The sequence below is a fragment of the Pogona vitticeps genome, chromosome 2 (assembly GCF_051106095.1).
Source record: "Pogona vitticeps strain Pit_001003342236 chromosome 2, PviZW2.1, whole genome shotgun sequence".
Classification (NCBI taxonomy): domain Eukaryota; kingdom Metazoa; phylum Chordata; class Lepidosauria; order Squamata; family Agamidae; genus Pogona; species Pogona vitticeps.
In genome coordinates, this window is record NC_135784.1 from 126,314,417 (window position 1) to 126,326,668 (window position 12,252).

The 12,252-nt window shown below is 42.4% G+C and overlaps 1 protein-coding gene across 1 annotated transcript; it reads right to left on the minus strand.

Moving 5' to 3' along the window:
- Positions 1-1,551: 1,551 nt before the first annotated feature.
- RNF222 (ring finger protein 222) lies at positions 1,552-8,439 on the minus strand. The gene is made up of 2 exons (XM_020796302.3): positions 8,149-8,439; positions 1,552-6,815 (listed from the first exon to the last, which is right to left on the minus strand). The coding sequence occupies exon 2, from the start codon at positions 6,780-6,782 to the stop codon at positions 6,111-6,113; it is 672 nt and encodes a 223-aa protein (XP_020651961.2). The 5' UTR covers positions 6,783-6,815; positions 8,149-8,439; the 3' UTR covers positions 1,552-6,110.
- Positions 8,440-12,252: the final 3,813 nt, after the last annotated feature.

Below are 12,252 nucleotides of genomic sequence, written 5' to 3' on the forward strand. Positions count from 1 at the left end.
TCCTACAATAGGAAATAATATTGCCGCATAAGCAAGACTTGTCTGAGCAATACCAGACTGAGAGTCAGTCTGTGAAGCTCCATAGGTTTTTCTCTTCCTGCGGTCATACCTCCAAATTCCTAGGATAATCTATATACATTCACAACAATGCTCTGCTGCTCTCTCGTGGCCATGAAGGGTACTAGGTACGTATGTGTTCCAAACAGCTGGTTGAACAAGGTTGGGTGGGAGGGACGCAGTAGAAGTGGGAAACAAGCATCATTTCTAGGTGGCCATCAGGAGATTGAAGATCATGGCCCAGAAAGGGAAGTCTTGGGTGCTACTTCAAGAAGAATAAAGCCAATGACCTACGAAAGCCATTCATGGCTGAGCAGTGGCCTGATGATGCATGGGGGTTCTGGAGCATCATCCTGTTGCTACTGTTAGGGGTTACTCGTCATTATATTCACACTTCTTAAAAGTAACTTTTCAAGGCTGGAAAGGCTATGTCCAAGGCATCACACCACTGTTGAATCTATCAAATCAGAGACTTTGGACTGCAGTCTTAAGACAAGATAGATAATAACAGCAATTGGAAGATGACTGGTGGATTGTTAAATTCCACAGGGTGTAATTCTGTGGACTAAATTGACATTGGCTCCATGCCAGTCTACAGTGGACGCCTAAGATTTGCCCACCAGAGCATGAACAACATTCTGTACCGTCGTTTCAGAGATAACAGTGGACTTCATCCTTGTCTTGTGTTAGAAACATGATAACAGAAAGCAAGTCCCATCCTTAGCTGTCAGACAGGGTGCTTTTCATACCAGCCCCGTTCTTGGTACTGAACCACAAGATTGCTTCCATATCATATACATCAGTAGATGACAAGAGTGTCCAGGGTAGAAATCTGCCTTACATAAAGTGTGAAGAGATTAAAGACTCTGGGAAGATGAAAAATGAAATGCATCTTCTTGACTTTTGTCTGTGCTTGTAAAGGGCATGGGAATATGAACTTTCTACCCTTGGCTGGTTAGCACCCCTTCCCTATCTTCTGTCCCTGTCTCTCTTGTTCAGGCTGCTGAGATCAGGAGGACTGCAAGGAGGAGATTGCCACTTTAAGCTGTATCTTTGTATATCAAAGCAGATGCCAATTGATTGTATCCAAGAGTTAGGAAATTTGCTGCACCCTTGCCCAAGGGTATGCAGATTTGGAAGCTGGCTAGGATGCACATCAGAATGATCAAAGTGGATTGTTAGTAATTACATGATGGTCAGCCCAGGTGCTAATAGGTCATTCAATTGTATAAAAAACCTTGGGAAGGTGGTTTCCTTTGTCTCACTCTTGGTCCATTGGGAGGGAGCGATTCCAGGTAAGGCTTTTCCCCGCTCAGGTATGTTCCATGACTCACATGGAGAACTTTGTAAAGCTGTGCTGGAGAAATAAAAGGGTCTCCTCAGATTAGGGCTGACTATAGTTTGTTATTTTCTGGTGTGTCCCCATTTTGCATATTGTCATCCTGTACCAATATTTGTTCTTATATGTATGACTATTTTCTCCTTTTTGAATTGTTTGGGCTTTGTTTCTTTCTCTTTTCTCCTTTTTTCTAATACATTTTACAAATCCTTTCATGGTGGTGTCTGGAAAGGTGACTGAGAGGAGAGGTGTAGTAGTAAAATATAGAGCCTTTGCGTCGATCAAGCTACTCAAATTGGTAATATTGGAAGCTGGTGGCAGCTTGTCATACTTCTCGGAACCCTTGGAGCATGCATTGCCTCACAAGCTGAAGGTGTGTTGGGGAGTCAAAGAATCCCGGCCGGGACTCATAAGAGGTACATGCTTTCTCTCAAAGTAGCCTTTCTCTAGCAGAGGCATTACTTTTTCCCTACAGGGGAAAGCTGTGATTTGAGTGCAGCAAGCTACAAATATGACATGCCTCATTCTGTTAGGAATATTAGGTGCTTCACCTTTCAAGGGAAAAAAATGTGATTCTTCCCCAGCTAAGGCTTAGAATCATTATGTGGATCAGGGCTAGGCGACTGTCACAGGCAACCTTTTGGCTACCATTTTTTAAAGTAAGTTTTTAGTTACATGGGGGGGGGGATTCATGTCCACCATAGCCATATAGTCCCTTGTGTTGGAAAGCTTCGATTGCACTCAGTTTTTGTGTTCAAGAACCAGGTGTCTGCTGGGCTTTATTATTCTTAATAATAAGGGGGTCTCACAGGGACAAGGGGCCCACCAATATTTTTATTTTATTTTATTTTTGCTGAGGCACAATTATTTTTTGCCACAGTGGGGTGGAAGATTGATGTGCCCAAAATACTTGAAAGCTTAGGGGCCCTCCCCTGCACTGCCAACCCTTTTCAATAACAGCAGCACAACATCAACTATTGCCAATATTTTGGGGCAAGTTATTTCCACTTGCTGTGTTTACTGAGACAATTTGAAGTAGCACATTAGAGACCTGGAAAGAATTTAGAAAAGGAAAAAAAAAATCTGTGAATATGCAAAAAGTTGAGTCCCAACATTTAAGTATAAATCTAACTGCTAGCGCCAACTAAAGACGACTATCCATATCAATGGCTGAATGGTGAGACAAACCCATGTACTAATCCTACTCATTCACTGGGTCTGCTCTGATTTGGACTGCCCACCGGAACGAGGCCTTTAAATTGAAGGTTTACTACGCAGCTCTCAGAACAGGGAATTCCATTGTCCCCACCCCCCCATGCCTTTTGCTTCTATGCCCTGCCTTCTGCCTGTGGACCATCTCACAGGGTGCCAAGCCAAAGTGATGCAGCTCACCCAGCCTTCCCTTTGCAGCCTGATTAATTCCCCCAAAGCAAAGCATCTCTTTAATCACGGTGAAGGAATGGAGTATTGTGTTCCTAGCAGAGAACAAAAAAAGGCCAGAAATGTTTTAACACTTGAGTTAAAGTTCATGGAGACTGGTCCTTCAAAAAATAAGAGTCTAAGCTTGCCTAGTTGCCTGCTTTCACCACTAGCCTATGCACTGGAAACAAATACTTTAGAGCCAGATTAAGGCCATTCTGGATGATACGCAGTGTGCTTGGGAGTCACCTGCTCGGACAATCAAGGGAGAAATGTGCCCCACAGGCTGACAGCGTGAACATTATTACAAGGAAGGCTTATGGGCAGACAAGGAAAGTTGGACCATGGTTGTGTCTAGAAGGAAAAGGAGACTGAGTGTAGTGAGAGCAGAGGGATAGCCTTGCGCAGAATCGCTGAAATCCTGCTGCGCAGCTCTGTGTGTGCAACATGAAGCTGGGGAACCAGATCTGAAGCTCGCTGCACATTTTTATTATTTAATTTATTTAAAATATTTATAGGCCACCTTTCTTCTAAAGGATCCAAGGTAGCTTAGAGTATTCAAAGAAAGAAAGTTAAAAGTTAACATAATAAATTATTACAATATTAAAAAAAATTAAACAGGTATCATATTAAAATGCATAAATAAGAGCAATATTAAAGTACAAGCAAAACAACAGAATACAATAATCCCCCTTTTTAAAAATCCCCTTGATCAGTACTATTGGATGTGCTAATTCATTAAGCATTTACACATGTAGGTTGCAGAACCAATTGCACAACTGAATTGCACGATTCTCATTGCCTGGGCCTAATGCCCAGGACACCTATGAAAGCATAGCTTTACCTTATGAGATGATGAAGGGGATTTCAATCATTCATTCAAAAGCCGCATAATCTGTAGATGGTGGGCTTGGCTGTGCTCTTACCCAAGGTGTGATCAAGTCATGTGAACCTGATAGAAGCCCATGGGTTATTGATTCTCTAAAAACCTGGTCCAGCCTTTTTGAAAATGTTGGGATCGCCCTATCAGAAGCCAGAACATGAAAGAGCTTAAAAACCACATAGAATTTTTGGCCCTTGTTTCTCTCTGTGTTTCTCTGTCTTGAGAGAAGATCAGTATTAGGATTGTTGGGTTTTTTGGTTTGTTTGTGTTGTTGTTTTTTGTGGTGGTTTTTTTTGCTTCCCACAAGGACATTTGATTGATTTTCACAGATGAAAGAAGACAAGCACAGGAGAGCATTAAACATCTTCTCCCAGAATGCTGCTACCTCATCTTCAGTAAAGCCCATGTGATACTGCTGATTAGTTTTAAGTATATGTTTCTAAGCACCTAAAGTAGATCGTAATTACAAACCTCCCATGTTATGTCTAGTTCGGCTTCCCATGACATGTTAACTACAATACTAAATATTCAGATCTGCCAAACCGCTTCTTGCCATCTAGCAAATAGCATCAATGTATTTAACAGCAAATTGTGCTTGGTTGCAAAATAAAATCAAAATAAAAACTTTCCGCATATTGAAATTCCTGAAAGCCCTTGCCAGAATGTCTGTGTATAAAACCCAGACCAAATGTGTAGGAAAGCAGGATCCTCTCACACTTATTCACCACACATACACACAATTCCTTTCCTTTCAATATCATACTCTGTTGCGTGAATTGCCTCCACTGATAAGTATTGTTTTTACAAAATGAGCTAAAGTGTCATGAAACCTGTGCCTGCGATATTTGGCTATAATAGCTGTTACACAGCTCTTAGTCATCCTATGTGCACCATCTGAAACCACAGAGAGAAATTACGATGGTATGTGAACTCATTTCTACTTAGTTGTATACCACCACTGCATGTCAACAGTCCTCTCCATAACTGAGCATTTATCTAGGCTGAGCTTCCTCAAATCTGTTGCCCTCTAGAAGTGCTGGGCTGCTACCTCCAGCATCCCCCAGCCATCCTCTGGAGGATGCAAGGTTGGTGATGGCTGTCCTTGGAAGGTGCAACCCTCATGTTCTCCTAAGTGGACAAGAAGGAGCTTCATATCGACACAGTGAGATACCCAAGGACCCGCTCCCCCGTCCTCCTTGAGCAAAACCAAGGAAAAATAAAGTCTGAGAACTGTTCAGCCTGGGAATGGAGAAAAGACCTTCCAGCAAACCTGCTCTTAGGATCTGACATGGACCATTTCCTAAGGGCTACAACAACAAGTTAATATTTAATTAATTTTTACTGTAGGCTGTAACAAAAGTATAAAAAGCAGCAAAAAATGTACAGAAGATCCAAAAATTTAAAACTCCTTATAAAATACCCCACCATCGATAGATACTTTTTGACACATGGATGCTGTAACATCTGAAAGAAATCAATAACAATATGGAAGGTGTGGATTCTAGACACGGAAAGTGTGGAACCAAACCACCTCTCAGCTAGAGGTCGCTAGCCCACGGCTCCTCATTAAAAAGCAAGAGTAAACCTCCATCCATAGCTGGGGCAAGGCAGGCACTTTTGATGCAGAGACTGACAGTCCTGAGTTAGCCAGGTAGAACAATGAAATAGAAGGGCTGGCGTTTGGGTGGAATTCCCTTTGGGATAATGCTCCCCATGGCAATCTACCCAGGCTGTCAACATCATCTCTCAAAGACAGTCATTTATTTTATTACCCAGGGCAAGGCAAGGCAAGAGCGTCTGTCAACACCATCCTGTCTCCATGAATTCACTTTTGCCTCCAGAGATGGCTGGTGACTTTAGATATGGAAAACGTGGTTTCATATTTTGGATCAGTTGCAGAACTCACTGGCTGGCTTTTGGAAACATTGCAATCTCTCTGTTGACACTGATCTCCGAGGGGAGCCATGAAATATGAAAAAGTTCTTCTGAGATCCTTGGAGGAAGGACAGATATCCCTTTGTAGCAAATACATGAAACAGAAAGAATAGCCTTACAAGAATGATTATACCTTTTTTTTTTCTCTGAGACCCTCTTTGCTGCTCCACATCATCCCTGGGGTAAAAAGAACATTCCTGGGATAAAGGAAGACCAACATAAAGATCATCTCCTGTAGGGGCCAGTTCCCTTCACAGATCTCTGGTCCACCTGAACTCAGGAAATATTTCAGCTTTTACCGTATTGCAGAAGCAGCCGAGGACAAACTCTCTCATGAGGTAGATCCACAGGAAAGACAGAAGGATCCTGTATATTAGGCTTGTAAAAAAAAGCCATCCACCGTCTTCATATTATACCTCTGGAGAAGTTTATCAAGCAACGTTTTTGTAGGCCCATAAGATGTTCCATCCACCATGATTATTTATTGTCTCTCACAAGTAGTAGCCAGGGAAGCACAGCCCCCAACAAAGCAACAGCAGAAATAAGGAAAATTGCCAACATAATTGGTGAATGGAAGCAGCTCTTTATTCCCAGTGAACTTGAAGACGCCACTGACCCTGGAGCCTCCACGTCATTGTTCTGAGTTACCACACTAAAGTTCTCTTCAATCAGTGGCATTCCGCACTGCGTGATAATGAAGATGTGTGGTTCCTGCTCCAAGCCACCAGGTTGCCCGATGCCGGGGCAGCCACGCACACTCTGCTGGTTGTCATAACTGCAGAACGGTGTCAGGAAACGGCTAGGCATCACTAAAGTGTTTGATGGCCCTAGCAATACTCCACAGGGCAATGAAGAGGGTGACAGTGGTAGCTCCCGAGACGGAGGGTGTAGGGCTGGCTTGGATAGCCAGCAAGCCCTCTTCCTGCAGAGGAAAGTCACAAAGCGACACACGGGGCATGTGAGAGTGTTCTGGAACCGGCCTTCATCCCGTGAGGCCAGCAGACACTTGACCAAGCAGTCGTGGCAAAAAGTGTGCCCACAGCTCAACATCCGGCGTGACACTTTTGGAGACTGAAATGACTCATAACATACAGGGCACTCCGAGGAGACGGCAGGAGGGAGTTGCTTGCTTAATTTGCTTTGAGACATCCCTTCCTTTTTGATCACACCTGTGATGGCACACTGGGAAAGGAAAGGCAGGACATAAGCATTCACAGCAAGCCTATAGCAACAAAGCAAAGAAGAGAAAGTAGATGTCTTGGCAAGGACAGCTGGGATCTCAGCCTCCAGGGAGAGGCTCCTGCCACCCTGCCCATGTATTACTTACAGTGTTGTTGTAACAACATGGGGATTGTTTTTCCCCCCATTCCTCTGTGGACAGACAGGTTGGGCCATTTAGATGAGACTGGTGGTGGCTGAACTAAAAGCCTCCATGTTAAAACACCAAGGATATTGAGAACAACTAAAAGGAAGGACATAAAAGAGAGCCCTGTTTTCTTCTTCAGAAGAGCAATGGATCATCTAGCCTAGCATTTTACTCCAGTGCTGGCCAACCAAATGTCCACGTACATTACACACCAAGGTGCCTGCCTGTTTTGTGAAGTCCACAAGCAGGACGCAAGGGCAAGAGCACCTTCACATCAATGTTTGTCAGCGTTTGAACTGGCATTCAAAAGGGCAAACTGTATGGCTCCTGATATGTACTAGAGGTAGTCTATGGCCGTGCTGATCTGTTACCATTGGCCGTTCTGTTCCTCATTAATTTGTCTAACCTCCTTTGAAATCCATCCAGGCTGATAGACATCACTGCGTCAATTTTGCACTTTATGTATTTTGTATAATCATTGATTATGGTCCCTTCCAAATTACAGACTCTGACCCATCCAGACTTTGATCCCTTTCAGATTAGAATGGCCTCTGAATTTCAGGTTTTTTGAACAGTTACGTTTTACCACAAGTAAAAATAGATTGTTGCAATATGGGATGCACCTCCCCTTCAGTACATAAAATCCTCTTTTCAGAGGTACAGCTTATCACTTCGCAGCTGATGATTTCTACATTTAGACACAAATATCTAGCTGTAATCTACCACAAAGTGACAGGACATATCTCTAAAACAGATACATCTATATCTAGATTTCTATCTCGCTCTAGATACAAAGACACATACATGCCCTTCTGGATAGAAATACTGTATGCAGGTATTCAGCTACTGGAGTGATATAACTTGTCTCAACCTGCATTCAGGGCAACTAACAATTCAAGTACACAGCAATATCAGTGCTTGAGAAAAAAAATCTCTTTGGGACTACTACTGTGCAGGCTGAAGAGTTATAGGCATTGTCCAACAAAAGCTCTTAAACTTACTATTTTCCCAAATTCTGAAAAAGGCAACACTTCTGAAACCAAAAGGAAAGTCATTTACAGTATAAAACCCAAACGTTCCACCACCACCACCACCCCTAATAGTATCACTGGCTTCTCAAGACACCAAGTATTATGCAGTGAAACATACCTGTAGGGGATCTGTAGGTATTTCTCATCCATAGAGACAATGTGAGGTTCACCTAGTTTTCTTAGTCTCCTAGACTTTCTGAGGGATGCTCTTCAAGCATCCTACCCTCTTCCTCCTAAGCACCACATTCCTCCCACAAAGCCAGTGAGCAAGGGCTTCTTCATACACTCAGAGTTTCTGGGTCTGACCTTCCATTCCAGGCACACTATGAACAAGCCCTGCCTGTATAAGAAGGGGTGTTGGAGGGGTGGCTTACACTGTCTCCATGCCTTTGCATTGCGTCAGACCTCCAGAAATACCAATAGGCAGGCGGGTGGCTCCCAAGGAGTGAATGTGGAGAAACTTGTTTCTGAAGCGAAGGTTTTTTTTTTTTCTTCCCAATTTGGGACTCAGGGAGGAGTCACTGGGACTGAAAGGTTGAATCATGTTGCCTCGTATACACAACAGGAGCCTCTTCATGTGCCATCCAATGCCATGCATGGAGATCCAGAGGTTTGCTGATGGAGTGGGCTACTGGAAATGTGATGTAGATCTGTTTGGACTGACAACTTTTCCATGTCACCCTTCCTCTTAATTCCTTGAGAACTGCCAGTGTCTCATACAAATAAGAGACAACGTAGTGGTGGCAGCAGCAGCTCCAAAGGATGTTGCAAGGATGTTCTCAGCACCAGAAAATAATTTACATTATTATAATAAATATATATTATAAATATTGCCCTTCCCCTTGAAAGCTGTCCAGTAACTTCACAACTGGTGGAAGAGAGCCGGCGTGGTGCACTGGCTGAACTGCTAGAGTAGAACTTGCACAGACGAAGTTCATATCCCAATTCAGCCAAAACCTCATTGAGTGAACTTGGGCCAGCCAAACTCTCTCAGAATTCCCACCTCAGGGACTGGTCAAACCCCAGTGATACCTCTTGGGCCATTTTTAAGATTGTTTTGTTAATTTCAGGTCACACAATGCACAGTCATTATTGACTAATTTTTCTAGACGGCTGTTTATTTCTAATTTATTTCCCCCTCACAGGAGTTATTATTATTATTATTATTATTATTATTATTATTATTATTATTATTATTATTATTATTATTATTATTATTATTATTATTATTATTATTATTATTATTATTATTATTATTATTATTATTATTATTATTATTATTATTTTGTACCAATAATGAATCACTTCATTTCTTATTATTTCAGCCTGTGCGAACGTTGCTGTCAATTTATTTCCTTTGCAAAGGGATTCGGTTTCTGGGTGTTTGGGCCACTTCATAGCCACTTTGCTTGTACCTTTTTTCCCCTTTAAAGATATATTGCCAGCATGACTATATTGCTCAAAAGGAGACAGCTTGAAGGATGCAGCCTCCCCCCACGTTTGCAGGTGAAATAGGGCTTGAGTAGAGAGATTTCCTGTTTTGAATTGTAAAGAAAGGAGTGTTGCATCTTCTGTTTCTTTTTTTAAAAACTCTCCTCTTCAGGATGCTTTGAAAAAGGGTCAAGTAAAGGAGGGAAGGAAAAGGAGAGGAGGAGAAAAGGCTCGGACCTCTCTATTGCACTGTTGAGGTAATTTTTTTGTTTTTTTTTAAAGGGCAAGCGGGGTCTGATTTCCATAAGAAACTGTATAGAAAATGAACTGATGCAAAATTAAGAGCAGTATAGCCTGCTATAATGGTTCAAATAGGAAGAAATGAATTGATATAGTTAAAAACAATGTGAATGTTTGAACTTGTATTTATACCGTATGACCACAAAAATAAACTATTTGGTGGTGGTTTGGCAGGTGAGACTAGGCCCTCAGAGGGCTGTCAGGAGGATAAAATAGGAGAAAAAGAACAATGTATGCCACCTCAGTGGGATAGCCCTTCTCCATCACTTACTAGGATATAACAAAAGGGGTACAGTTATCCTATTCCCAATTGTAATGTAGTAGAATTAACTCTTCATTGTTGGAAAAAAAATCAGTCACTAAGTCCAGAGCTTGGAGATGCTACGTTTTGGACTACAACTCCCAGAATTCTCCAGCCACTGTTGTGAGGGGCTGGTTATTTTTAACCAGTGAGTCTGAAAGGAGGGATATGTTCTGCAGCCAGGCTTCTGGAATCTGTATGGCAATAGTCTTCTTTACAGTATTGCATCATTGTCAGAACTTATGAATGTGACTCAGAAACTGATGACAGTGCCCATGAGAAAAGCAATAGATGAACAAATGCAGCAGGAGATATCAACCTTTTCTCACACTTGTCTCCACTGAGTGGAATCACTGCCCCTACATAAGCTTTTTGAGGATCACCTTGAAAAGGCACAATGTCTCTTAAGAGACACATACATATCTTGATGTCACACTGTTAAGAGCTGGAAACAAGACAAAGTCAGTATATGATGGCTTTTGGGGTAGTTTTACATGGAATAAAGACAAACTGGGAGTTAGAAAAAACACACTACAATTGTGAATTTGCACTGTTTTATGGGTAGCAAATCTGGAAAAAGATATGTGGGCTTTGTTCCATGTTGAACAGCTATCATCCCTCACACTGGGCACTCTAACCAGCATGAAGTCAAAGTGGACATCAGGTAGGATTCCACCATGACGCTGCCTGACAGTTATGGTTCTTTTACCTTGAAGGAGTCATTGGGTGGAATGGGGCCTCTGACTCTTTTGTTGATCAGAGTAGTGGCATTGGTGGAACAGATCGATGGACCTTTCCCAGTGTTATTTTGCCCCATCCCAAAGCTGCTTTAACCATGCTTGGAAAAACACCCAAGTCCCTTGTATCATGCACGGGATACTATGCAAAGCTGGTGGAGGAAGAGCCTACTGCAGCAAAAACCACAACTCTTATGGTATCTTAAAGATGAAGAATTGTTTTCGTATACATTGACTTAAGCTTTCATGGATCCACTCTTCCAGATCTATCTGATAAACTGGGACGCAGAGTCACACATGTTTGTGTCAAATAAAACTTGTTCGGTTTTAAGGTGCCAGACAATTCTTTCTCGATTTGAGCACTGTTGCATCTGCAAAGCAACTCAAGTCCCCTGGTGCAGTGGTTGTACTGTAGTCAAGCCTCTGCTCATGATTTGAGTTTGATCCTGACAGGTTCAAGGAGCTGGTTTAGAGTTCACTCGGCCTTCCTTCCTTCTGAGATCAGTAAGTGGGGCCCCCCTGATTGCTGGGGCAAAGTGTTCCTTGCCTAATTATTTGGTAAACCCCCCAGAGAGTGTTCTAGCACTATGTCGTGATATATAAGTCAAAACAACAACAATAACTTCCTCCTCACTTCCAGCGATCCTCCTTACCCAGCACCCAGAATGTATTGAAAGGTTCTATGGAGCTTTTCTTTATCTTTCATTCCATTGCTCTGGGGAAAAGCCAGAACACCTGTTCTTGTGCCAAACAATGGGCAAAAGCAATCATTTTAGAGAAAAGCATTGCGATCATAAGGGCTTGTTTCCTCCAGATTACACTGCTTTAGACATTATATGAGAAACTCAGAGTCACCCCAAGATGTTCTACTGGCTGATTGCCCAAATGGCATACCTCCGCCCCCCCGAATCCCTGTCAAGGTGCTGTCAAGCCAGCCATGCTGTTTTCCCACATGAAGCAGAGGATCTCATAATACCCCTTCCCCTCACTGATGGTGATAATAAAATAAGTCCATATGAAATAAATACCAATTTGCAGCCCTTTTATGACTGTCAGAACTGGCTACCTAAGAGATCTATTTCACTCTACCTTTTGTTTGGTCCCCCAAGAAGTCTGTTATATTTACAGATGGCCCCATATTATTAAAAAAAACCCTACACATTATATGAGGATAACTTTCTCTGGACCTGCTAACTTTCAACCTATGAGCAGTTGTGTTGTGCTAACAGGCATCCACATTTGAGTGGAACATCTCTCTGATGGAACCTGAAGAGATATATCTGTGAAGATTCTCAGTCATCCAGGTGAGGTTATCTGGAAGCTGAGTCATGGCAACTGGACATCTTTGAAATCAGGTTGAAATGTTTCGTTACTCATCCAAATACCTTCTTCACTCTGAGGAGAGTCGGTAGGAGACCCCTCTATGTTGGTTTCACTTCCCCCTGGTCTGAAT

Bases quoted from the DNA above. Each gene is read 5' to 3' on its own strand.
- RNF222 (XM_020796302.3), bottom strand. From the start codon at position 6,782: ATGTCTCAAAGCAAATTAAGCAAGCAACTCCCTCCTGCCGTCTCCTCG.